The 25,000-nt window shown below is 39.8% G+C and overlaps 7 protein-coding genes across 10 annotated transcripts in view; 3 read left to right on the top strand and 4 right to left on the bottom strand.

Annotated features, from left to right (window-relative positions):
• LOC129746771 (MAP kinase-activated protein kinase 2) overlaps positions 1 to 25,000 on the bottom strand; it is a 69,610-nt gene that overhangs the window by 36,467 nt on the left and 8,143 nt on the right. The window lies entirely within an intron of this gene.
• Positions 3,462 to 5,539, top strand: LOC129746768 (ornithine decarboxylase 1-like). Its single transcript, XM_055740646.1, has 3 exons — positions 3,462 to 3,630; positions 3,712 to 5,077; positions 5,139 to 5,539. The coding sequence occupies exons 2-3, from the start codon at positions 3,885 to 3,887 to the stop codon at positions 5,236 to 5,238; spliced, it is 1,293 nt and encodes a 430-aa protein (XP_055596621.1). The 5' UTR covers positions 3,462 to 3,630; positions 3,712 to 3,884; the 3' UTR covers positions 5,239 to 5,539.
• Positions 5,318 to 13,239, bottom strand: LOC129746774 (uncharacterized). Its single transcript, XM_055740654.1, has 2 exons — positions 12,771 to 13,239; positions 5,318 to 5,967 (listed from the first exon to the last, which is right to left on the bottom strand). Exons 1-2 carry the CDS (start codon positions 13,151 to 13,153, stop codon positions 5,586 to 5,588), a joined length of 765 nt encoding a protein of 254 aa, XP_055596629.1. The 5' UTR covers positions 13,154 to 13,239; the 3' UTR covers positions 5,318 to 5,585.
• LOC129746775 (anaphase-promoting complex subunit 10) lies at positions 14,123 to 14,881 on the top strand. Its single transcript, XM_055740655.1, has 2 exons — positions 14,123 to 14,307; positions 14,379 to 14,881. Exons 1-2 carry the CDS (start codon positions 14,199 to 14,201, stop codon positions 14,822 to 14,824), a joined length of 555 nt encoding a protein of 184 aa, XP_055596630.1. The 5' UTR covers positions 14,123 to 14,198; the 3' UTR covers positions 14,825 to 14,881.
• LOC129746772 (uncharacterized) lies at positions 14,959 to 16,300 on the bottom strand. Its single transcript, XM_055740652.1, has 2 exons — positions 16,145 to 16,300; positions 14,959 to 16,089 (listed from the first exon to the last, which is right to left on the bottom strand). Exon 2 carries the CDS (start codon positions 16,070 to 16,072, stop codon positions 15,032 to 15,034), a length of 1,041 nt encoding a protein of 346 aa, XP_055596627.1. The 5' UTR covers positions 16,073 to 16,089; positions 16,145 to 16,300; the 3' UTR covers positions 14,959 to 15,031.
• On the top strand, positions 16,679 to 18,830 carry LOC129746767 (eukaryotic translation initiation factor 2D). Its single transcript, XM_055740645.1, has 2 exons — positions 16,679 to 17,486; positions 17,546 to 18,830. The coding sequence occupies exons 1-2, from the start codon at positions 16,770 to 16,772 to the stop codon at positions 18,539 to 18,541; spliced, it is 1,713 nt and encodes a 570-aa protein (XP_055596620.1). The 5' UTR covers positions 16,679 to 16,769; the 3' UTR covers positions 18,542 to 18,830.
• LOC129746773 (probable transaldolase) lies at positions 18,948 to 21,443 on the bottom strand. The gene is made up of 3 exons (XM_055740653.1): positions 21,122 to 21,443; positions 19,928 to 20,051; positions 18,948 to 19,864 (listed from the first exon to the last, which is right to left on the bottom strand). The coding sequence occupies exons 1-3, from the start codon at positions 21,222 to 21,224 to the stop codon at positions 19,081 to 19,083; spliced, it is 1,011 nt and encodes a 336-aa protein (XP_055596628.1). The 5' UTR covers positions 21,225 to 21,443; the 3' UTR covers positions 18,948 to 19,080.

The following is a 25,000-nucleotide window of genomic DNA, read 5'->3' as shown; positions in this document are numbered from 1 at the left end:
TTTTTTCCTTCCTTCAACCGATTGTTGCCACACGAATATCCCATCATATGAGTATTGTTATTATTGCATTCGAGCAGGCGAAACCATTAACATTGGATTATGAAATGTGTCTAGGGGTGTCATATATCCAGACTGATAATGGGCCGGGGCAGAACTTGATAGCAATAAAATTAGAACGGAGGTAATAACGTCGATGGAAATTGGAAAGTTCATTTGTAGATTTTCAACACAAATAAAACTGAACAACCAATATCTTTAAATGATTTCTGAAACCTCTAAAATCCTAATTTTGTTCAAGCCGGAAAATTCATAGAAATTTAGTTTTATAATTTTTTTTTTTACAAAAAATGCAGAACCACAGTGGCTAATGAACTTAATTTTGTGTTCTTTTTCGGTTGTAATTTTTACACACTCGAACAATTCTTCCTCAATTTGATAACAGATGAGACTGCTTTTTAAATATTTTTGTTAAAATTGTTTCACAAATAACTGAGATAGTTCAACTTAAGCGAAATGTAAAATCTACCGTCAACTGGGTCAACATGCAACACTTTTCAACTTCAATGGCTTCTAAAATCTTAATGCTTACAGATAATCATACCTCTTGTACATCAAAAGCTTTAAGGTTTATGGAACACCAAACTGACGAAGTCAGAAAAATTATTGGCTTTATCAGTTATTTTTAAATTTACAAAAACATGCGATTTTCACCCTGCTATGAAAAAGGGATAAGTGGCAACAAACTCTGTTATTAATGAAAAATCAAATGAAAACGTTTTAATATTTGAAGTTTTGATACATTTGTGATGTCATAACGCATAAAGCACCAATTGCAGTAATTATTGGTTTTGGTCGAATTAAATTTTACATTTTTTCTGTCAAAAATGTTTTTAAAAAAAAAGTGTTAATCTGCTGCATACATTTAGGGGTAAAAAATACTACAAAATATTCTATTATCTCAATCCATGTAAATAAATCTTAGGAAGGATGAAATTTTAATGTTAACAAACGCATAATGCAAAACAATCATATCCCAGCATATGAAAACGCGATTTATGAGATTTAGTTCTTATTTTCATTTTGTTGCATTTTGCCCCAGTCAGCTAACTGAATTATAAAAATATTTATTTAAAAAAAACTTGGTGATTGTCCGAAAAATATTTATAATCCAACAATGTTGGTATCGGATAATGAAAGCAATATTAAGTTTGTAGGTGATATCATTAAGCCAATCCGTCATACGAGGTAAAGTTTTTTTACGGCATCGAAAAATGTAAAAATTTGAACATCTATTGCTCGATTTTTTTTAAATTTCTTATGAGAATCAAAAACTTTAAAAAACTCTTTCACGATGTTAAAAACCATGTCATCATCAATTTGTTATCATTCAATGAAAACTTTATTACAGTATATTGAAATAAAAATTGAATTAGTGTTGTGGTACACAAATGTTGTATCTAACCCTGCTTTTGCATGATGCCCCGTTTGACGGTACCTACAAATTTGTCGATTTGTTGTCGTTTTGTTAAAACCCGCCTTTGGGTCGGGTCCATATTTTATTTCGTCAATCATTAGTATAGACACATACATTGTTGATTTTGCTTAAAACTTTATAAAGATAATTAGATTTGTGAGTTCAAAGACTTAAAATACTCTTTGAGTTTATGCCGAGATGTTGTCAAGTCCATGGCTTCACAGTGTTGATTAGGTATAAGAGTTCATCATGCTGTTGATCGGCCTAGATTGGCGCATAAAAATTTAACTTGGAAAGTGGTTCTGCTGTATCAACTCTCTGCGAAACAATACCGTTTACAAAAGGAATCATTGCATACTCTTGCCGTTTTCTTATCCATATTTCAGTCCAGAATAGTTGTAGCTTTTGACTACCAAAAACTTTTTTTAAGATTAAAAAACACGGAACAAGAATTTCGGAAACTGGTCTTGTTTCAAAAAAGGTCCTTTTCCATTTTTTTTATAATTTTATGGTTTGTTTAGCTGTAAAATGTTAAATTAATATGTAATATGTTCTGAAACCCTGTCTAAAGTCCGGGTTGAGTTTGAGAGATTTAAAATAATTTGGCATATTCTCTATTTCAAGTATGTTTAGCTTCTAATGAGCACAATCTTCAAGTTCAACTTAACAGAGTTATTTTATAACGTAAAATTTTTTCAATGATTTGTCATAACAAAAAGATGCCACTTTGAAGTATTTTTTCACAGAGAGATTCGCTGCAAATAGCTTTGCGATAACAGCAAGTTTATCAGAAATATGCTAATTGATTGAACAGAAGGTTGATTTTACAACACGTTCAGAAATATTGACCGTATTTTTCCTCAGTTCGATCAATTCGAAAGGAGTAGAAAAATCAAAACTTTTTTCTATAAAAGTCAGTGATAGAAAAGAGAGATTTGAAAAACAATTCCATTAAAATATAATAGAACTGTTAAAAATTTTCATAAATCTTTCATGTATTTTTCCATTTTAACCAATTGTGATACCGTGAAATCATCGAATCTCCGGAATTATCACATGTGCTGACACATGCATCACATCCAAACTATGTAATTAGAACTAGTTTACGCCAAGCTCAATTCGAACTACGATGAAGACCGCGGCAAATCAATCCGATTCGAAGCAAACACAAGCACAGCAGACAAATGAAAACAAAACCGCTTAGCAACAGCAGTGTCGCTCAGTTCACTTAACCCGAATCGGCAAGGGAAAAGAATCAAATTCGAGATTGCGAAACACGTGCTGATCATTACAAAACTCGGGGACACACTCAACTCGAAGCGCCCAAATAATAGAAGGCTCACCCAATTCAACGCGAGTTCATTCTCGCCCACCAAGTCACAGTTCATTGAATTTTTTAAACAAATCAAACACACAACGGTTGTGTCTCATTATCAGACGAAGCGTTATTTTCGATGGCGTGTCCTGTTTCACCGTTTCATTCATTAAATGGTGGGAAATTTACTAGAATCCGGTTGCCCGACTTTGTTGATTGATAAGCACAATTAGGCATACCAGTTTCGCAACAATCTCTGCAGACTAGGCTTTCGATGGAAAAAGTTTAGAAAAAAATCATCTATAGATTTCTACTTTATTTAAAGCGAATTTTCATTTAAAGAAGTTATATTAGAATCCCAAAATATTATTCGTATTATAGATTTAAGCCTTTTTGAAAAAGTCATACCCAGACGCACTGAACGCCTTCTGTCGGTAAGGTGGAAGTCAAACGATGATTGAGATGAAAAAAAGCTTCCTATATTGGGTGCCTTATTATCTTTTGACGATTTGGTTTTCATTTTCATGTGCTCGTCGCATGTCTGAGCTAATCAATAAACTCTTCGTAAGACAAGAATGCTCCAGAATTTGAGATTAGTTTTTCACCATCTAGTTTTTTTTTAATAAGAAAAAAATCGTCCCGCGTGCTGCGAGGTCTCGATCAACCTAAAACTAATGGTTTCTTAATCTATTTCCCAGGACATAATCAAAGGTCAGCTAGCCCTTCTTTCGGGCTCTGACCACAGTTCCAAGCTTGATATTGGACTGATCAACTTCAACGGTGAACCGCCCTGGTGATAGCGAGCCCTCGCTGGCAAAACTGAACCTGAACAGGCTGCCTCGTAAGTGCTTCTAAATTACATAATGTTTCTTTCTGAACAACCTGATACGATCTGTCCATTTCCCTTTCTTTCTTTTTACAGTTCGTTTTATCGAAATTTTTGAAACCTCAATACAAGGACCATACGCGCTTCCGTATCGGCTAAGACTTTTGGATTACGTTTGACCAATTTTATTCGCTAGCATTCCTACACATTTATTAATTTTTAAAACAAAAATACACCTAAGCCAATTTACCAAACCCACCATCAACACCATGAAGGACATCGTTCAGGAACGCATCCAGATCGTTGACGACCAGGTCGACGTTCCGGCCATCATTGACCAGCTTACCGGTAGCCTATCGACCGATGAACCGTTTTACGTGATGGACATCGGGGACATCGTCCGGAAGCACAAGCAATGGATCGAGAAGATGCCTCGGGTAGTGCCGCACTATGCCGTCAAGTGCAACGACAACGAAGTAGTTTGCGCTACCCTAGCTGCTCTGGGTGCAAGCTTCGACTGTGCCTCAAAGGGTGAAATTTCGAAGATCCTCGCACTCGGCGTGAACCCTGAGCGCATCATCTTTGCTAATCCCATGAAGCCGAGCTCGCATCTGCGTTATGCCAACGCAAACAACGTCAAGACGATGACTTTCGATAGTGACATCGAACTGCACAAGATCCGCAAGCTCTGTCCGGATGCCAAATTGGTATTACGCATTCGCTGTGAAGCGGAACGGGCCCAATGCCCACTAGGAAAGAAGTTTGGCTGCGACCCCGTCGACGAAGCTCCTCGTCTCATCAAGATCGCACGTAGTCTCAACCTGGAACTGGTCGGCATCAGCTTCCATGTTGGATCGGGTTGTCAAGACTTCCCTATCTACTACAAAGCAATCTCATACGCCAAGGATCTTTTCAACTACGCTCAAACCTTTGGATACGAAATGAATCTTCTAGATATTGGAGGTGGCTTCCCAGGAGACAAAGGAACTTCGATCGATGAGGTTGCGGTCATCGTCAACTCTGCTTTGGATGAGTTCTTCCCGGACAAATCGGTTCGTGTCATCTCGGAGCCAGGTCGATTCTATGTGTCTTCGGCTTTTACGCTCATCACCAGTGTCCAATCTAAGCGTACATGCTTGAACGCTATTACCGGTTCCATCGATCGCATGATGTACTACCTCAACGATGGAGTCTACGCTTCGTTCAACTGTATCCTGTACGATCATCAAGTGCCTACGCCGTTCCTGATCGGCAACCAAGATGGGAAACGCTACGCCACAACCATCTGGGGACCAACCTGTGACGCGCTAGATCAGCTTATCGAAAACTGCCAGATGCCGGAGCTGCAAATCGACGATTGGGTTGTGTTCCCGAACATGGGCGCCTACACGATCCCGGTGGCAAGTCCCTTCAATGGGTTCCCGCTACCCAAGATCTTCTGCTACATCAGCAAGGATACGTGGTAAGTTAAGACCCATAAATTTACAAAATACATTTACAATATTCCATTTTTTGTTCCACAGGGAGATGCTCAACAACCTGTACCCACTGGCCGAGGAAAACTTCTGCATGCCCAACGGCACCGAGCTCGTCGTCAACTTCGAAAACGCCGTATGTGCCTAAAAGCTTAACGCTGCATCAACTGCACCAGCAACGATAGAAAAGCATTTCGGAAAAAAGAAACCTTCTACATTTTATTTTTTATTTTTTTCTTTATTTCGGTCTGTAACAAGTATACAAAACGTAAAATTGTACACACTCAAGTTTTTGCAAATCCAATTCAAGTTCAAACAGTTCTTTAAATGTATTGTATTTCATAAAATTCCGATAAACGAAGAGGCAGCCTGTGACTGACCTCATTTTTTAGGAACAATAAAGTATTTTATTTATTAAATGAAAAATAAAACTCTTGCTTTACTATCTACTAGCACTATTTGAAAGTCAAAATGTTGCATCCTCACAGAAGAAGTCTACCCATTTCCTACCACCTTCTGTACCTTCTCGTACAGCATCTCCATACGACCCTGCATGACCGGTTGTCCCTTTTTGGTTTTCATTGTCATCAACCGATGCCGACGGTCCTTCTCCTTCTGCTTCTGTTGCTGTTCGGCTTCCTGGTCTGCCCGTTCGAAGCGTTTGATGGCACGAGCCTGTGCCTCCAGCATCTCCGGTGCCAAACAGTAGTTCAGCTTCTCTGGCTTCGTTTGAAAGTGATCATCCAAGTTCTTCTGTTCCTCCCGATGATCTTCCTTCGATTGGTTCTGCTGCTGTTGATTTCTGGGATGGTTATTCTGGTTATTTCTCTGGTGCTGTTTATTATGATGACCTCCGCCGGCACCACGTGGTTTGTTTCTGGTATTGTAAAGGAATTGTGTATTGGTCTACGGTATTTTTTCCTCTTCAACTATGTCTCTACAAATCATGGCTCAATAGGTAGTAATTTTATTGGTCCTTTTCCAGGATTCGAAACCTCGTGGATTCTTATCCCTACACTTTTTTGCTTTGGATATAATTTCCTTCACGCACCAAAGCACAAAGCAAGATTTTTTGAGAGCTTATTTTTTAAAGCGGATCCATTTATTATTTATTGGATCGTAACCAAATAATTCGAAAAAAAGGAAAAAAGTCGAAAAAATAAAACATACTAATATGTACTAAAAATGTATGTTTTGTGATTATTTTTTACTGTGCAGTTTATGTCATTCTTGCCGTATTCATCAATTTGGTCATTTAAATCATTTTTGTCAACATCCTCTCAATTTTTGTTATTTTTGTAATTTTTGTCAATTTCGCCCTTGTGTCCTTTTTGTAAATTTTATAATTATTGTTAGTCTTTGTTATTTTTCAGTTTTTTTAATTTTCGTTTTTAGTTGTTGTTTTTGTCAATTTTATCATATTTGTATTTTTTGCCGTTTTTGGAGTTTTGTTTTTTCAAAATGACAATAGTTTATGCCATTTTTTTTTCATGTTTGTCATTTTATTCATTTTAATCATTTTTGTCATTTTGGTATTTTTTTTCATTTTTACTTGTAATGATTGTTTTTTTTATGTTTATTTATTGATAATGCTTTAATTTTTTATACAAATACTGGCTAACCCGATGAGCTTTAAAACACCTTTTAAAATTATTTCAATTTTTATCAGTACCTACGTCAAATTCAAATTTCAAAATTATTTTCAAAAATAGAAGCTGCAAATTAAGCTTCAAACTGCGATACTAAGAAAAATTATTCTCTTTTTCTTGAACGATTTTTTTGCTGTTTTCAAAACTTTATTACAAATTTTGTTTTTCAATCATTGTTTAAATTTTCAAATTACATAATACTCTGCCTTTATTTGCGTCGAAAGCACTTTAGTTATGAAAAAATGTATGTTTTACTTGTATGAAATCGCCTTTCTCTTCCCCGTCGAATGTAGAGCAGGTTTCGAACTAACATAGAAACATTTTTTGTTACTAAATAGGATTACATGCGTTATTTGGCTTTATTTGTTTCATTGGTTTTCAGGTTATGCTAAAATATATAAAAAAGCCTCCCACTTTCCCTCGTCTTTCATCTGAAAGAAGGGATAGATGTAAAAAAAAAATGTATGACAGTTTTTTTTCCTTACTGTCTCCCCTGTGTCAGATGGAGGGGTCTCAAATCATCATAGAAATATTTTTCGTACCTTAATGCCCTCCCATGAACAGTTTACTTTCTTTGGCATGATTAGGTATAGTTATCCTAATCAAAAATGATTGGAGCAACCCTCCTCCTTTTTCATCTTCCCACTGTCAGGAATGAGGAGGTCTCGAACAGTCCTAGAAACATTTCTCGCATCCAATAACCCTCCCATGCCAAATTTGTTTCAAATAAGTAATCCAAATCATCATAGAAGGATTTCTCGTACTCAAATACCTACCCTCCCATGCCAAATTTCGTTCTATTTGCTTGATCAGTTCTCGAGTTATGTTAAAAGTTGTATGTGAGTTCCCCTCCCTTTTTCCATTTCCTCTATGGAAAAATGGAGGGGTGGGGAAGAGGGTTGGACATGTTTTTCAAAACAACCTTAGCCCTCATTAGATAAGAACCGATAAACGAAAGAATAATCGTAGCCAGATTTAGAACACGGGTTAGAAACCTTACAATGGTCCAGTGTTATGCGCCAACTGACCTTGCCGATTTGCAGGAGGAAGATCAGTTTTACAGTCAACTGAACAGCGTGGTTGAGAAAATTCTGAAGGATGACAATCAAATCCACCTAGGTGACTTCAACGCAAAAATTGGCTCCGACAATCAGGACCTTGAGCGCATCATGGGGCGCCATGGTCTAGGACAGATGAGCGAAAACGGAGAGCTGTTTGTAGAATTTTGTGGCAACAACCCCATCGATCAGCACATAAAATTACTTGGGTATCCCGAGATGGCCGAACAGAAAATCAAATTGACCACATCTGCATCAGCCGAAAATGGAGAAGGAGCCTTCTTGATGTCCGCAACAAACGAAGCCCAGACATTGCATCTGACCATCACCTCGTCCTTGGCGAGATACGACTGACGGTTGTGCCTGTGCAACGGCGCAAGGAGAAAGTCGGGTGTCGATACGACGTCCGCCGGTTGGAGAATCCAGAGGTGAAAAGGGCATACGTTGAACAGCTAGAATCCCGAGCCTTGGAGCTGCCGACAGACGGAACAGTCGAAGAACAATCAAGTGGTGCGGAATCAAGAATGCCTTTATCACGACGAGCCATGGTACTCTCGGTAAAGTTTGTGGAAGTGAATGGATGTCGGATGAAACTTAGAGGATGATCGATGATCGGAGGAAGGCGAAAGTAGGAATTGAGCGGGCATGTACCGGGTCAGCCAAAGCAGCCGCCCGCTTACGTTATGCGGAGCTGGAAAAGGCAGTTAAACGACCTTGCAGGGGAGACAAGAGAGCCTAGACAAATTCCCTAGCCGAAGAATGAGAAAGAGCAGCCGCCAATGGAGATATCCGATTACTTTAAATGACATTTCTCGCCGCCTTAGTGGTGCAAGGACTAATGCAAGGATGCAGCTAAAAGACCAAGCAGGTCAGTAAATGACCGATCGAACAGATCAGCCCAAACGATGGATTGATCATTTCGAACAACTCTTCCGAGTCACGAATAGCGATGACCAACAGAACCCGTAGCTCGAAGCGCCAACAGTAAGTCGCATTAATGGCGTCAACTCGGAAGTACCCTCGCTGGCTGAAATAGAAGCGGCAATCAAAAGCATGAAATTCAACAAAGCGTCTGGAATCGATTGCATCCCTGCTGAAAGCCGACCGTGCCCAGTCAGCACAAATGTTGCACCGTCTTTCCGTTGACTGCAACATTTCCGGCCGACTGGATGCAGTATATCCTCGTAAAGGTCCCGAAGAAGGGAGACCTGACAGGGTGCGGTAGCTGGCGAGGCGTAACGTTGATCTGTACAACCCTCAAAGTACTCTGCAAAGTGATCCTGAACAGGATCCAGGAGAAAATCTACGCTACACTCCGACGGCAACAAGCTGGATTCCGATCCGGACGATCATGTCACAACGCTACGAATAATACTGGAACAAATCAACGAATTCCAGGACTCTCTTCTGCTGGTGTTCGTTGATTTAGAAAAAGCATTCGACCACGAAAACATCTGGGGGGCTCTAAGGCGACGAGGGGTCCCAGAGAAACTAGTCCATCTCATCGAAGCACAATACGAGGCATTTTCGTGCAAGGTTTAGCACGACGGTGTCTTGTCCGAACCAATCCCGGTACCTGGTGGAGTGAGACAAGGATGTATTTTATCACCGCTACTTTTTCTAATCGTAATGGATGAGATTCTGACTGGATCGATCGACTGTGCCAACCGAGGATTGCCGTGGAATCCTTCAACAATGGACCAACTGAACGACCTTGACTTGGCTGACGATATTGGTTTGCTCGCCCAAACACAACCGGATATGCAGAGCAAACTCAACGACCTCACCGAAAGTTCCAAGGCAGCAGGTCTAAAAGTCAATGTCGGAAAGACCAAGTCGATGGAAATCAACACAGGAAATCCCTCCAGTTTCATGGTAGCTGGGCAACAGGTTGAGAAAGTGGAGTGCTTCCAGTATCTTGGTAGCCAGATAACGCCTGATGGTGGTACCAGGAAAGATATCGAAACCCGGATCAGAAAGGCCCGATTTGCGTTTGCGAGTCTCCGAAACATCTGGCGGTCACGCCAGATCTCTCTACGAACGAAAATTCGAATCTCAAACGTCAAATCCGTATTGCTGTACGGGTGCGGAATATGGTGCACATATGCGGTAACCACGCGAAAACTGCAAGTATTTTTAAACCGCTGCCTGCGGAATATCATCTGCGCTTGGTGGCCTGGCAACTGGATCTCAAATGAGGAACTACAACGCCAGTGTTACCAAAGGGCGCTAGAAATCGAGATTCGAGAACGTAAGTGGAGATGGATTGGGCACACGCTGCGAAGAGATGAAAACGAGATTTGCAGAGAGGCGCTTGACTGGAATCCAGATGGGCATCGAAGAAGAGGCAGGCCCAAAAGCTCGTGGCGGCAAAGTCTAGCCGCTGAAATCCGCACAGTTGACGAGAACCTTGGCTTGCAGCAAGTGAAGACGCTGGCTCCGGATCGCCAGCAGTGGAGATCTTTTATCTCAGCCCTATGCGCCGGTCAATCGGCGCTGGACCCTCAGGTAGGTAGGTAGGCCAAAACTTCCTTTGGACCACCAAAAACTTATACATCCATGGATAAATTTATTCTTGACAATTCCAATTATTATAAAATCAGAGCAATTTTTGGAATCTGCCACAAGTTATAAGCGAGAGCTCTTTTTCGGGACTTTTTTCATTCGGAATCAGCTACTGGTGATCTCGTAAAATATTTCGACTTATTTTTTCGATATTGAGAAACTAGCATAAATTATCTATACAATGAATTAAAATTCATCAAAATCGGTCAATACTTGCGACCAGAAGAACGTACGTAAACAACAGGTTAAATTTATCTAAAATAGATTTGTACGGAAATTTTGCGAACAGCTTTGGAAGGTTAAGTAAGTAAAAATTGTTTTTTTCTCTTTATTAAGTAAAAAATGTAACCAACTTCACAAAAACTCTTTTAAATTTATTTTCATTTTTTTGGTGACATGTAGGTATTTTATATTACGACGTTAATTTATTTTATTTAGGGGGCGGTGGGGGGTGTCTCCTAAATAAGATAAATTACAAAATTTACAAAAACGAAAAAAAAATATTTCAAATAATTTCAAGGCATCAAAAACTGCATTTCGTTGCCAAATTTGATCATAATCGTTTAAAAATCGTTCGAGCTCTGTAACATTTTACAATTTATTTGTACGGGACCTCCGTGCTTTTCAAACAAAGGGATTAATTAATATAGTAACTCATCGGAATATAACAAAACCTGTCAACCAATATAATGAATAATTTAATTGTGTTAAAATATGTTTCTGTAGAAAACTAGATGAAATTCATTTGTAAATTGATCAGATTGTGTCATATTTGAACACCTCCTCCCACCCCCCTTTACCAAGTACATGGTTCTGAAACTATTATAGAAACCAGCTTCGGCCCCAAAAACCCTCAGATGCAAAATTTCACGTAGATCGGTTCAGGATTTCTGAGAGTACAGGGAACAGACAGACAAACATTCATTTTAATATAAATATAGATAAGAGCCTTCACTAGGCCGGAACAAATTTCATATCCTTCTTTTGTCACTCGAAGTTGGAAAATCGCGGGGGGGGGGGGGGGTAATAAAAAATAAATTTGAATAAATTGCACGCAAGCTTGTATGCAACAAAATTGCATACTATATCAATGCACAAAACCATGAATCAAGTAATTTTTTATTAATTCAATAAAATCAAGAATACAAAAGATGAAATAACTCCCATCTTCCACAATTTGTTTTTTATTCTTTAGTCTTGTAATCTTTCGGATATTCGATTTTTTTTTTCGAAATTTACTTACAACACTTCAAATTGTATTTATTCGGGGGGCTGGTTGACAAAAGAAAAAATTGAAATTAGTTCAAGCCTTAATGGAAATGGAAAGCGTGTATCAGTACAATATATCCTCAAATTTAATTTTTTTTTTTTTTGTGGCGTTTAAATAGCTCGGGGAGCTGACGCTGGAAATGAATATTAGAGATAGTTTGGAGAAGGAGATTTTAAAGTTTAGGGTAGGCAGCGTAGAATAGTAAGCGATCATGAGACGTTGGTTAGACCATCATGCACTTCATTATATCCATTCCGGCTGGATATGGACAGAATGCAGTTCAAGATAATAAACCAACACCTCCTGATACCAGTTGGAGGAAGGACAAGGACAAGGGTGGGTTCGAGACTGGCCTCTACTTACTCCCCAAGCATCTCACCTGTCGGCAACTTATGGGATTCGAACCCAAAAAGATTGTCTTGCCGATACCGGGAATCGAACCCAGTACGCCTGGGTTACCAGACTCGCGTATTATAGAAACCGTTTCAATTCTTGAAAACGGCCACACACAAAATTTTACGTTGATCGGTTCAGTTGTTTCCGAAAATTGTTCGAATTGTGTCATAATTAACAGACAAAGAAATTTAAGCCACGAATACATAAAATCCCATGAAATTGACTTTATGCAACAGTTACATTGACTGATAGGGCTACCGTAATTTCGACTAATAATAAATTAAATTAAATGATTAAATTGTGAAATTTCATAGCATCGGTTTATGCGTTTTCTAACATGTTTTCTATCACGTCCAAATGCATGTTGGAGTTGATTGAAACATTTATTTTCCCACAAAGCATTTTTACCAGAAAAAAAAACAAAGCTCCACATAAGTTCAACCGCCCCTCGGAACTCTCACCGCCCCCTTTGAGCGATCGGACCTCTTTTAACATTAACCACCATGTTTTAAACAAGTGGTTTTTATACGTTTTGAAATTTTAAAGTTTAACGAACACCCAAAATTTATTTTTGAGTTAATTTATTCAGAAAGTTGGTAAATCAGGCCTTTTACCGCCTCATTGTAGCCCCTAACGAGGGCCCATTTCAAAATAACCGATTAGACGTTTTGGGCTTGTTGGCCCCTTCAATATTTTTGAAATTGTGTTATTGGACAAACATTATGAGAGAAATATCACTTACCTATTCCAGTTCCCACCTCGATTTGGAACGTCCTGTCCCTGGTTTTGGTACCTATTAAAATGCTGTTTCTGATGCTGACCACGTTGAGAACCATTCCGAGCTACTTCCTGACTAGACCCAGCATATTGCCTTCGTTCGCTGTTATTCTGAAACCCTCCTCTACCGGAGAAAGGTCTACCTCGTCCTCTAAACCCACCTCTTCCTCTACCGCCACCACCACCACCTCTTCCTCTACCACCTCCACCGTTGTCCTGACCGTTCCTCTGATGCTGATTTCCCGGGCGGAAAAAGTTACCATTCTTCGGTTTTCCCCCCGGGTGGTTTCTTCTGCCCGGTCGATTATTACCATCCTTGTGATGGTGAGACTGTTTTTCGGTTCCCATTGTGAAAAATATCGAGAATTTACGGTGGGAAAAGCGAATCTGACTTGCCCGCGTACAATCCGAAACAAACACGTTTGTTTACCAACTATTTCAAGCAAAAACGCCACGCTCTTCTTTTTAAACTCAAAATTAAGTTGTTTTGGTTCAAAACAGCACTTCGGTGGCTTCCCTCAACTTTGAGTTTGACTGGGCAACAGCAAAACTAAGTTCTGATAGGCATACTCAATACTAAGTTCGGCAGCCGAACTCGAATTTATCCTTTTTTTTCGAGGGTAGCTGATTTTCAGGGAATTAAAGGATGATTAAAATTTGTTGTACCCGGATGTTGCTGTTCCGGTACATTGCATTGCAATTACAGAGCGGTGGAAAGTTTTGACATTCCCGGTCAAAGAAAACTTCCGGATGTTACTTCCCACGGGAAGTAAACAACATCCGGAAGTTTCCGGACATTCCAAGCCGCTCACCATATGATGACAATGACGGACAGAATTTTACGCTGACACGGTGAACATGCATTTCATTATGAAGTTCCTTTATAGTCTTCCGATAATTGTTCCGGAACGACATAATTTTGCGACGTGTTCGTTGGTTGCTGTTCCGGTTCGGACTGAACTCGCTAAGTGTTTTCAGTCCAACAAAGAGAGTTCAATTTTTAGTTCATAAGGTCTAACTCAGCTTTGATCCCTCGCCGAAGGAAAAAAAGGGATCAATTTTGAGTTCGCAGTTCGAACTCCGTTTTGATCCATCGCAAGGAGGAAAAAAGGGTACTTAACTTTAAGTTCATAGAATCGAACTATGTTTTGAACCTCGGTCGAACTTAATTTTGAGTTAAAAAAAAAGAGCGTGCGTGCTTACACGAGGGGCTGTTCGATGGTGCAAATTTTGTTTGAGTAATCGAGTTTGTGCTTTTTTTTTGTTCAGTTGCGTGTGAAATTTTTTGTTTGATGTTTATTTTCATACAAAAGTTTGAACAAAAGTAACCGCAGAAACTCGTTCTATGTATTTTAATTAGTTAAAAGGTGTTTTAATCATAAATTCCGAGAAAATGAGCGTCAAAACTGGTGCCACGGTGTGCCCTATTACAGAAGAACGTTCCGGTAATGTACGAGAAGTTGGAGCACAAGCAGTTTGGAGTTTATCGTCTTGTAAACCAGGTAAACTATCAAATTCTTCATATTGGTATCTTGCGCTTAAACGTTTTTTTTAACCTTTTTCCCTTGAACAGGCTTTGGGGTCGAGCAACTACGGGATAATTCGATGGAAACCTACTGGCAATCAGATGGACAGCTGCCACATCTGGTCAATATTCAGTTCCCACGTAAAACGACGGTAAGCCAAATTTTTATCTATTCCGATTACAAATTGGACGAAAGCTACACACCCAGCCGTATTTCGATACGATGCGGGACTCACTTTAACGATCTGCAAGAAGTCGAGGTAGTAGACCTATGTGAACCTTCTGGCTGGATTTGCATCAAGGAGGTGCGGGACATCCCCATGCGAACGTTCATGATCCAGATTGCAGTTATCAGCAACCATCAAAATGGTCGGGATACACATTTACGCCAGATTCGGGTGCACTCGCCGACCACAGAAGGTAGCACCTATCCGCTCGAACAATTTGGCCCCTTCAGTACCATTGAATTTCAGCAGTTTCGAACGATTCGGTAGGGAGGGAGGATAATCTTTGATGGGAATAAAATCGAATTAATTATAAGCTGTAAGTTATATGCCGTGATATTTTCAGTAATCCGAACTCGTTAGTTGGGATGGGATCTCTATTCTTTTTCAAAAACTCGCAGAAGTTTCAATTCTTGTTGAATACGTTTATTATAGAGAACATTGACGTAATACATATAGTCAGGTGAATCCGTTAATTTAAAAAAGATTTGATTGGAAAACAATGGTGCCGGTTACTGGACGAACTTCCCCATTAAAGTTTATTGTTCTTGGTACCAGTTCGCTGACCACCTTTGCGAAGGTTTTTGCATAGCTATCCGGATCTATGTTAAGCGCTTCAGCATTCTTTCTGTTCTGTGGATTCGTCTTGATCACTATTTGTGGCCCCGTGTGTGTCGAAGTTGAAGGTCCGGCCGTTGCCGGTGGATCAATATATAGAAACTCCGGTTGATTTCCTGATCTATTTGGTCTGGTCAGTTTTCTTGTAGGGTCGATATTCAGCTTCGGTGTGGCCCAGCTCTGAACGAATTTTCCATCAGCGAAAAATCCATTTTCCGGGAAATGTTTCTGGCAGCTGTAGATTTCATGGGATTTGTATTCTTCCTCATCCAACCCAGCAGCCAACATCCATTTGCGGTAAATTTTTGGAATTCTACGCGGAAACAGATACAACCGGCAGTCTGGATTTTTTTCTTCCGTGTCTCCACAGAGAAGACAATATTTTCCATCTTCTGGAGTTTGTTCAGACTCAATATTGTCGAACGGATCCGGTAAGCCCTCATCCACATCCGGAGCTTCTGTTTTGACTTCCGTTTCGTTGAATTCTATTTCTTCAGGATCCATAGGCTCCTGTTTAGGGACCACCACCATCGGTTCCGAACTCAATGATGCTGGCTCTTCGACTTCCATTGCAGAACGGTGAATGGGTGCATATTCGTCCAGCATCTCGAAGTCCTCGTTAAGGGCTTCGATTTCAATACGTGACAGGTTTAGGCTGGGCACCGAACCTTCTTTCAAGGTCGATCCTTTGCCACCAGGTAAAATCCGAAAACAATCGGAGGCAAAGTGTAGCGAACAAATATGTAACTGACTTTCCGTTGAGAAGACAGTTTCGTCTAGACCGCATAACGCTAGATAGATTTGATATAGTTCTGAATCCGCTTCCGGGAACGGGAACAACATACTATCGGGTCGCTTCTCAAGCGTGTTATTGCAAACAATACAGCTAACGGCGGCCATACTGGAACCTTTTTTTTCTGTAATAAATTTCATTTTTAAAAGCTTCCACGTTGTTAAGCAAACCATGGTTACCTATGAGGTGTTGTTCAGGGATAACGAGTTATAGTTGATAAAAAAAACTGGCTGTAACAATATTAATTGTAAAATAACGTCACACAAAATGTTATTTTAATACAGTTTGATACGAGCGGACACCGCTTGCACTTTTCCGTCGGCTTCGCACTTTGTTTTTTTTTTGTTTTTGTCATTTTTTTCTGATCGCTAACGCTAAATGTCTCTCGAGGGGTCCATCAATATGAAATTATCAGTAATGGCGTTAGCATTCACGGGATGCCAAACGCACTGAACGTTAACTTTTCTTGCGTTTTTCTTTAAAAAAAGTTTGTTAAAATTATAGTTAATATGATATGAAGTAAGAATGAAATGTTTGGAAAATATTTTTTACCATTTTTAACGCACTTTTGAGTACCTACACAATAAACTTCATGATTTTTGCAATGATATTTTGCATTCAAACACCTTTTATTGCGGTAAACGAATACGGTGACATGATGCTATGCTATGCTATGCTATTTGGTTGATATTTCCATATTCAGTTTGTTTTGGTTAAGGTGTGTTTCGTTGCGATCGTGGCAAAAAGTTACGTGCTCAAGATTCCTGCTGTTTATTGTGGCCAGACGATAATCCCGGTAGAACCATGTTTGTCAAGCCGTTCCGCGTAAAGAGTAACATCCTGGTAACGGGATCGGAACGGAAACGACTGAAGCAACGAGTCCAAACTCAGTTTGGTTTGGGAGAGTCATCGGCTCTATCCGAACTCTTCGGTAACAAATGCAAGGTGTGCATGGTAAAAATAACCACCCACAGCGAAACTCAGCTAACGGTTATCACCAGCGAGAAACGACCGATATTTTTCGATTTGGATGGTCGCCTGATTCCCACGGTCTACACACTTTGGGTTTGCGTAGATATGGTGCCACATTTTACTACTCATCCAGCAGTACTTCCAAAGCTAGCAAACGGCGCCGATCTGATGATACCGGGCGTTGTTAGACGTGGAAGCGATATAAAATCCTGGGGAAATTATCGCAAGGACGATATCATTGCGGTAAATTTAACATCCAATAAGGCGGCCATAGGTGTGGGTCTGTTGGCGCACTCAAGCGACGATTTGTACATGTGCGGTGGCCATGGGGTAGCAGTCCGAATGTTGCATGTTTTTGGTGATAAGCTCTGGGGAATGGAGCCATCTGTTTGTCAACAGGTTCCCCTGTTGGGAGAATTGCAGTCGGTACCGAAAACTGAAGATTTTCCTCCTTTGGGAGCACCTGAAACTCAGCCAGAAGTAACAAATGTTAAGGCTTTGATTCAGCAGCTGGATGCAACCGAAATTAAAGATGATAAAAATCAGGTGGTGAGTATGAAAGTCACTTAGTACAGGGTTCATTAACGATTTTTCAAAAATGTTTCTAGGAATCTTTACCAGAAACCGAAAAGGAAGAAGTGGAATCTAAACCGGAACCAGACAAGATCATTAAATCTGCCTTTTTGAATGCCATTAAATTACACGGAAAGAAAATCACGCTGCCAATACTGACGAGCACATTTTATCCTCAGTACGTGCAGCCAGAGTTGCCCGAGGGAATCGAAATGAAGCATAGCACGTACAAGAAGGTAGGAAACTTCCTGAAAAAAATGTCCGAAGATGGTATCATTCAGATCAAGGAAGAAAAAAAGGGCATCGAAAAAATAGTTTCTATCGCGATCGACCATCCGGATGTGATAACGTTCTACCCATACAAAGTTAAAAAGAATGATAATGAAGACGGTCCGGACGAGGGAACATCATCTACTCCGCTTTTGTTGACTAAAATGGTCGAAATGTATGCCGTTAATGACGTGACCGAGAAACTTTTCGGTAGTATGGGTATACCGAATGGCCGTGCTATGGACGGGTCCCAAGTGCGCAATAGTTTGAAAGATTATGTCGGTAGAAACAAATTGATTGACCCGAGTACGAAGATGGTCAAACTGGATGAAACTCTGATGAAAATTTGTGGTTCAGAACCACAAGAGATACCGTTACCAGATCTAATGGATCGAATTCAGCACTGCATGACGAACACCTTTGAAATGCGTAGCCAAAAAGGACCGGTTAATAAGCAAGGCAAACGAGCTATCATCCACTTAACGACGGCAACTAGAACCGGTAATAAGAAAGTGACATTAATCAGCAATCTCGAGGATTACGGAGTAAATGTTACTGAGTTCGCTAAAGAGGTCAAGCTGGGAGCAGCTGCCAGTACAACTATGACCGAGGTTCCTGGAACCAAAGGAGAACAATTACAGGTACAGGGGAACCATATAAAGCTCGTGTACGAACTGCTGATTGGAAAGTATCAAATTCCAAAAGCCTGCATAACAGGATTGGAGTTCGCCAAACAGCAAAAGAAAAAGAAGAAAACTTAAATTTAAGGTAGGTGCTTATGTTCAAAATATACCTATGCGATTACCAGCTGGCCTATCTTCTCCCGAAAGAACGTGCCATAATCTTTACCTATTAAGATTTGGGAAAGTTATTTTGAAAATAATATATCCAATAAGATTTGTCATCGATAAGTCTGAAAAACTATACTGAGCGTAAATCCACGCAGTTGGATTTTTTTAGCAAGTTTGTGTTATATACATGTTTACACAATAACAAATTTCCAAATACGAAATAAGTAACGATGGTGATTGACTATCATCAACAGATTTTGTGATCAGGAAATGAGTCGGATTGAAATGATTTTTATATGCTCACTAGCGGTATCTATGAGCAAAACGCGGAATCTACCTGCAGAATTTAAAAAAAAATACGAAAAATCAAGCCTAATTAAGAAAATTCAATAAATTTATTTCATCTCAATCGAATGTACCGAAATTGTATGACAAAGGAACAGAATATTTGTATAAAAAAACAACATCACCATTTTTGAAATAGATTTTTGTAAATGCACTGTTAACACTTATGCCGCCTGTTGGATCAGTCCGCGCAGCATGGTTTCCAGTTTGCGTCCATCGGCAGCAAACTTACGGATGCCGTCAGATAGTTTGTCGGTGGACATCTGATCTTCATTCAGCATCCACCGGAACGTTGCCTCGTCCATGTTAATTTTTTCCAGTTTGCTCGCTTTGGCTACATCTGGATCCAGGTAGCGTTTGATGGGCTCGTCACTCTTCTCGAGATCACCCAACAATTTTGGACTGATCGTTAGCAAATCACAGCCGGCTAAAGCACGGATTTCGCCGGTGTTTCTGAAGGAAGCTCCCATCACTACAGTCTTGTATCCGAACTTTTTGTAGTAGTTGTAAATCTTCGTTACCGAAATGACTCCTGGATCTTGTTCTGGTTCGTAAGATTTTTTATCCGTGTTTGATACGTACCAATCAAGGATACGACCAACGAACGGTGAAATCAAAGTGACACCAGCTTCCGCACAAGCTACAGCCTGGGCAAACGAGAACAGCAAAGTGAGATTACAATGGATACCGTGATCTTTCTCCAGTTCTCGTGCAGCCTGTATGCCCTCCCAAGTTGAGGCAAGTTTAATGAGCACCCGCTTCCTGTCGATGCCGTTGTCCTCATAGAGCTGGATCAGCTTGAGAGCCTTGGCAACCGAGGCTTGCTTGTTGAACGAGAGTCGAGCATCGATTTCTGTAGAAACACGGCCCGGAACCAGTTTCAGAATCTCACACCCAAACAGGACGAACAACATATCGGCGGCTTCCGTCACTTGTTCTTCTTCAGTACTGCAAACAATAATTTAACATGTTCAATTTGATTGTTAACCTCCGTTTGTACAAAACACTTACGTTCCCTGCTTCAGTCCGTATTTGACGGCTTTATCGATTAGGTGCTGGTACTGTTCCATTCCGGCAGCCGAAAGAATCAACGATGGATTGGTCGTGGCATCGGTGGGCTTGTAGATTTTCATTGCTGTTACGGAAAAAGTCCAGAATTAAAATATGAAGAACGGGTAGTTTATATTGTAAGTTATAATTACTAGGTAAACAAACTAGAAGGTACTATTTTTTTGGAATTCCTAAATAAATATTTTTGCGAAAGTGTAGCTAACATTGTGCGTTTCCGCGATATTTATTTAATTTTTACAAAATGATAAACCATTACATCTTATGTACTCCACTTTTGAGTGGCTTGATATTGGCAGTTTTAAATTGTTTAAAAAAATGAAAGTCTACGCGCGGAATACTCACGTGTCCTAATCTACCCACAGGGGGCAACTTAGAGGTCAGTCACCTTGATCTGATTATTAGAATGTTTAGAACGGCAGTGTTTGTATTCCTTTTTCTAATACTACCGCACGATTTTCACATGTCAAATAGAGAAATAAGAGAATTGGGTACTAAACATGAAAAGCTGAACTTGACCCTGAAAAAGGAATTCAGCAAAACGAGTCAAGTCATAGCTGTAATGTGCCATTCTTTTTCCTCATCGTCTTGTTGTAAAACTATTACATTTCAAAATCAAATGAACACAGTAGATAAGGCTATAGGCAAACATCTTGTTCAAGGCTTTCCACTGTATGTATTGCGTTTGTATACTCCTAGCATTTGAAATGAATGTATTTCATACGTTCTATCTATTTTATTTGTTTGGACAAGCTGACAAAAAAAGGATACTCAGAACAAAAAAGCGATTATCATCCGGTCAACTTCTTCGATTACCTCAATTTTCGCCACACAATTTCTGACGATTACTTGCGTGTCTTTTTTTCTTCTTTCGTTTGGTTTTGGAAAGTCTTTCCGACTTGCAAGATTTGTGCTTCATGATACAACAACTCACATGCATTCGCCACAACTGATACGGTCACCTTCATGACTTTTAAAACAATCATTCCCCCGCACTCCATAGCCTCGTTTGCTTCCTCGCTTCACGAGCTATCATGTAACTATGCTGACACGGGTTTTCTCTTATAACCGAAATTGCTCAATCTGCCGGCTACAGATGATGCCCCCCAATTTCGGAACACCCTTTATTATACTTACCTTCGAAATCACCGGTGTCGGCCACGATGGTGGTTAGTTGCTTCAGTTGTTCCAGACTCGATACCATTTTGGATTTCTTGCTCTGCGGCTCCACACTGCTCATGATAGACTGAATCCGAAGCGACCAAGTTGGTGCTGTTGACGACGACAATATAGGTAGGTACCGACCGGTTGCTATGTGTTCCGAACAATCGTTATATGTAAGTGCTCGCTCGGTTCGGGGCTCCCCCAAGGATAAAGGATCAGTGAAGCGTATCGGCGGAACGTTTTAGCGACCGAGTGCTGAGCGCGATGGAATCGAAGTGAGTGAGAGCTTTTCTATCGTCGTCGACTGGCATTGGGCTTGGGGCTTGGGGTCGATGGATGGCTTGATGTGGGGATTGGGATCGGTGGGTTGGCGAGAGCTTTCATAATCTGCTCACTGGTCACGGGTAAACGGTCAAACCTGAGATGTGAGATAGACCCTGGCTGGATCATTTGAAAAGCTCGGTGAGCAAGCTCAGAAAAACAGTCTTTCCTGCCTTTTTAAGTTTCCTATTTATATTTGTTTTATTCATCCTTTTTTACCTGTTCCATAAATTATTTTAATAATGAAGTAGGGAGTAATACCAATGGTGATACTTTAATTGAAACTGCAAGATTAAATAACATCTGATCATCGGCCAAGTATTTACACGAACAACACAGACAAGTTTTGCCTGCAAGAGAATGACTGTAAAAGCTTTCGCACATCGAACAAAGATTATACCGTCCAATAGATGGCTCTTTCGTTTTACGTTCTAATAAATTACAAACGCAGAAAATTCTCGCATTTGAAAGCGCCGTTGAGATAGACTATAGGCTGGATTAAAAACATGTTAAATCTAAAAGCGATATGTTGTGTACAGAACTTCTGTTATATTCCAGATGGTAATTTCAGATATCTAGAAAAAAAAGTATCGTGATATTTATTTTTTAACATAATCTTCTTCTTCCGCTATTTGTGGCTGCGATGTAAGCGTACACGATTGCTTCGGCGACAAAGACCATAAATCCAGCGGTATTCTTGATGGCTTACCCCGTCAGTACATCGTTACGTTGTTACGGATTTTATCGGATTTGATGATTCCCGTTTTTTACAACTAGTTTATTAAAGGCCTTTTACTTTTACAAAGTTTTAATGTGCCGAGGGTACTCGTTTCACTAGTTAGTAGGGAAGGGGGCCGTAATAGTCGCGGCGATTCAACAGTTAAAGAAAAAAAAATTTTAAACAAGGGACAAGGAAGGGGTTTATAGGGGTTATTCTTCTTATTATCAGTTTTCCATTAGGGTCCGGTGGTGGCCTGCTGTAGCTGTGGCTTCGGTAGCTACCGTTTGGTATCGGTTTCCGACCTTCTGGCCAGCCTTCTTCAGGAATGTGTCGAACCCATCGATGATTCTCTTGATAAATTTAAATTTTCGTGTGAGTTTAGCTTAAAAACTGACTATTTCCACAGCTATTTCTTTCTATTTTTTTCTTCTTGCTATATTTTTCATTTTCAGTAATTCAGACTAATTTTGTGGGCATATAGTCGTTGTCACTGGCACATTTATCTGGAGCAGAAAGCTCCCAAAAGAAAAAAGAAGAAGACTAATTTTTAAATCTGCCATCAAAGCTGTGCTGCAAATACCTTGATTTATGCAACAGCATTAAGAAGCTTCTTGGCTGGCCTGCTGTTCATATCGTAAAAAACCATTCAAATATAATTTGAACCGAACATTACCATCTTATAAATGGATTCAACTATTTTTTCAAAGATTTATACGATTTTCTCATAGTTTAACAACAAGTTCGATTATATTTAATATGTTTTTATGAAAATCAGGACAAATCAGGATATTTTAGAGACCAATTTTCAAAAATCAGGACAACTCGAGAGTTTTTCAAAAATTTGGACGGTCTCTCGAAAATTAGGACAAATCCTGAAAAATCAGGACACCTGGCACCGCTGTTTCCACCCCTCCTCTGCGGGTCAAATCTAGCGTAACATTTCAAAAGGGCGAAACTGCCAAATGTAAACAAATCGAGTTAACGGTCATTCCGGATGCACGCGGTTGCACTTTACCTACACGCTCTTTTTATTTAACTCAAAATTAAGTATGACCGAGGTTCAAAACATAGTTCGATTCTATGAACTTAAAGTTAAGTACCCTTTTTCCTCCTTGCGATGGATCAAAACGGAGTTCGAACTGCGAACTCAAAATTGATCCCTTTTTTTCCTTCGGCGAGGGATCAAAGCTGAGTTCCACCTTATGAACTAAAATTGAACTCACTTTGTTGGACTGAAAACACTTAGCGAGTTCAGTCCGAACCGGAGCAGCAACCAGCGAAAACGTCGCAAAATTTTGTCGTTCCGGAACAATTACCGGAAGATATGAAATTCTGTCCGTCATTGTCATCATATGGTGAGCGGCTTGGAATGTCCGGAAACTTCCGGATGTTGTTTACTTCCCGTAGGAAGTAACATCCGGAAGTTTTCTTTGACCGGGAATGTCAAAACTTTCCACCGCTCTGTAATTGCAATGTACCGGAACAGCAACATCCGGGTACAACAAATTTTAATCATCCTTTAATGCCCTGAAAATCAGCTACCCTCGAAAAAAAAGGATAAATTAGAGTTCAGCTGCCGAACTTAGTATTGAGTATGCCTATCAGAACTTAGTTTTGCTGTTGCCCAGTCAAACTCAAAGTTGAGGGAAGCCACCGAAGTGCTGTTTTGAACCAAAACTACTTAATTTTGAGTTTAAAAAAAAGAGCGTGTATCAAACGCGGTTTCATCTTAAAATTACTTAAAACTTTCAAAAAATTGATAAAATTCAATTGGGCTAAACTTCCTGTTGATGCATTTTTGTTGGAACGTGAAGTTACGCCTATTCAAAATGGAGTGATTTTTTCTATTCGTGTAGAGCCAAAAGGCGTAACTGAGTTGACCGTGTGTGACAAAACGGCCTAATTAGTTTTTGCGTGTAGGATGAATGACTTCAAAACCAAAACAAAAACGGCCGATCAATAGAGTTGTTTTTGACATTTCTCACGCACACTTGCTGAGCGTGTACAGATGAGACGGGACAATTAACCTCAAAAACTCTCGGTACAAAAAACGAGCAGCCGGTCGACACACATGGTCGTTTTTTGAGGTTAATTGTCCCAAAACTGAACAATCTTGGTGAATCAACCAGCATAATTTCACGAACACTAACAGCGGCAAATAGGACTATTGGGCGAAACTTGCAGGCGTAACTGAAATCGAAAACAATAATAGGGCGAAACTCGAAAATCTCTGAAATTACGCGAAAAAAGTTTAAGTTCTTGATAACCATCGAACAATAAGTGAATATAATGCACATTTTTTGATTTTGTTGAACAAAAAGTGGTCGATTTTATAAATACGATTTGAATAGGTGTTCCGAATTTTCAAACGCGTTTTTCTCGTTTCGAGCTAACTGCTAGTTTCGCCCTTTTTAAATGTTACGCTAGAAATCTGAAACCATCGCACGCACACAATCGCAGGTGAGAAAATAAATATCAGTGTTTTATTTACCTTATCTCTTGTCTAGCCCTAGTTAACAGAAAGTGGAATTTTCGGTGTTAAAATTTAACCGATACCTAATCATAGTTCTGTACAGAAAGCAACTAAACCAATCAACTGTACACTTCCTGTCGAAGGCTAGAATTCAGAAATTAAATTTGACCGTAAACGATCCCCAAGAAAGAAAATTCAATTCACAGTTGCAACCCACTTAATGCAAAATTGTGTGCGTCGGAAGTGGGAATAATTTATTACTTATCTGGACAAGAAGCGCTTATATTGTGAGCAAAGATTTCGTTTCATTGAGTTGTGAGTTTAACTTGAAAGGTTT

Source organism: Uranotaenia lowii, chromosome 2, assembly GCF_029784155.1.
Source record: "Uranotaenia lowii strain MFRU-FL chromosome 2, ASM2978415v1, whole genome shotgun sequence".
In the NCBI taxonomy this organism is placed as follows: Eukaryota; Metazoa; Arthropoda; class Insecta; order Diptera; family Culicidae; genus Uranotaenia; species Uranotaenia lowii.
This window is presented reverse-complemented; position numbering and strand designations above follow the sequence as displayed.

Bases quoted from the DNA above. Each gene is read 5' to 3' on its own strand.
- LOC129746768 (XM_055740646.1), top strand. From the start codon at position 3,885: ATGAAGGACATCGTTCAGGAACGCATCCAGATCGTTGACGACCAGGTC. The intron at 5,078-5,138 runs GTAAGTTAAGAC...TTTGTTCCACAG, and splicing joins TACATCAGCAAGGATACGTG to GGAGATGCTCAACAACCTGT.
- LOC129746774 (XM_055740654.1), bottom strand. From the start codon at position 13,153: ATGGGAACCGAAAAACAGTCTCACCATCACAAGGATGGTAATAATCGA. The intron at 5,968-12,770 runs GTAAGTGATATT...TTACAATACCAG, and splicing joins CGAGGTGGGAACTGGAATAG to AAACAAACCACGTGGTGCCG.
- LOC129746775 (XM_055740655.1), top strand. From the start codon at position 14,199: ATGAGCGTCAAAACTGGTGCCACGGTGTGCCCTATTACAGAAGAACGT. The intron at 14,308-14,378 runs GTAAACTATCAA...TCCCTTGAACAG, and splicing joins TTTATCGTCTTGTAAACCAG to GCTTTGGGGTCGAGCAACTA.
- LOC129746772 (XM_055740652.1), bottom strand. From the start codon at position 16,072: ATGGCCGCCGTTAGCTGTATTGTTTGCAATAACACGCTTGAGAAGCGA.
- LOC129746767 (XM_055740645.1), top strand. From the start codon at position 16,770: ATGTTTGTCAAGCCGTTCCGCGTAAAGAGTAACATCCTGGTAACGGGA. The intron at 17,487-17,545 runs GTGAGTATGAAA...AAATGTTTCTAG, and splicing joins AAGATGATAAAAATCAGGTG to GAATCTTTACCAGAAACCGA.
- LOC129746773 (XM_055740653.1), bottom strand. From the start codon at position 21,224: ATGAGCAGTGTGGAGCCGCAGAGCAAGAAATCCAAAATGGTATCGAGT. The intron at 20,052-21,121 runs GTAAGTATAATA...TTTCCGTAACAG, and splicing joins CGACACCGGTGATTTCGAAG to CAATGAAAATCTACAAGCCC. The intron at 19,865-19,927 runs GTAAGTGTTTTG...TATTGTTTGCAG, and splicing joins TACGGACTGAAGCAGGGAAC to TACTGAAGAAGAACAAGTGA.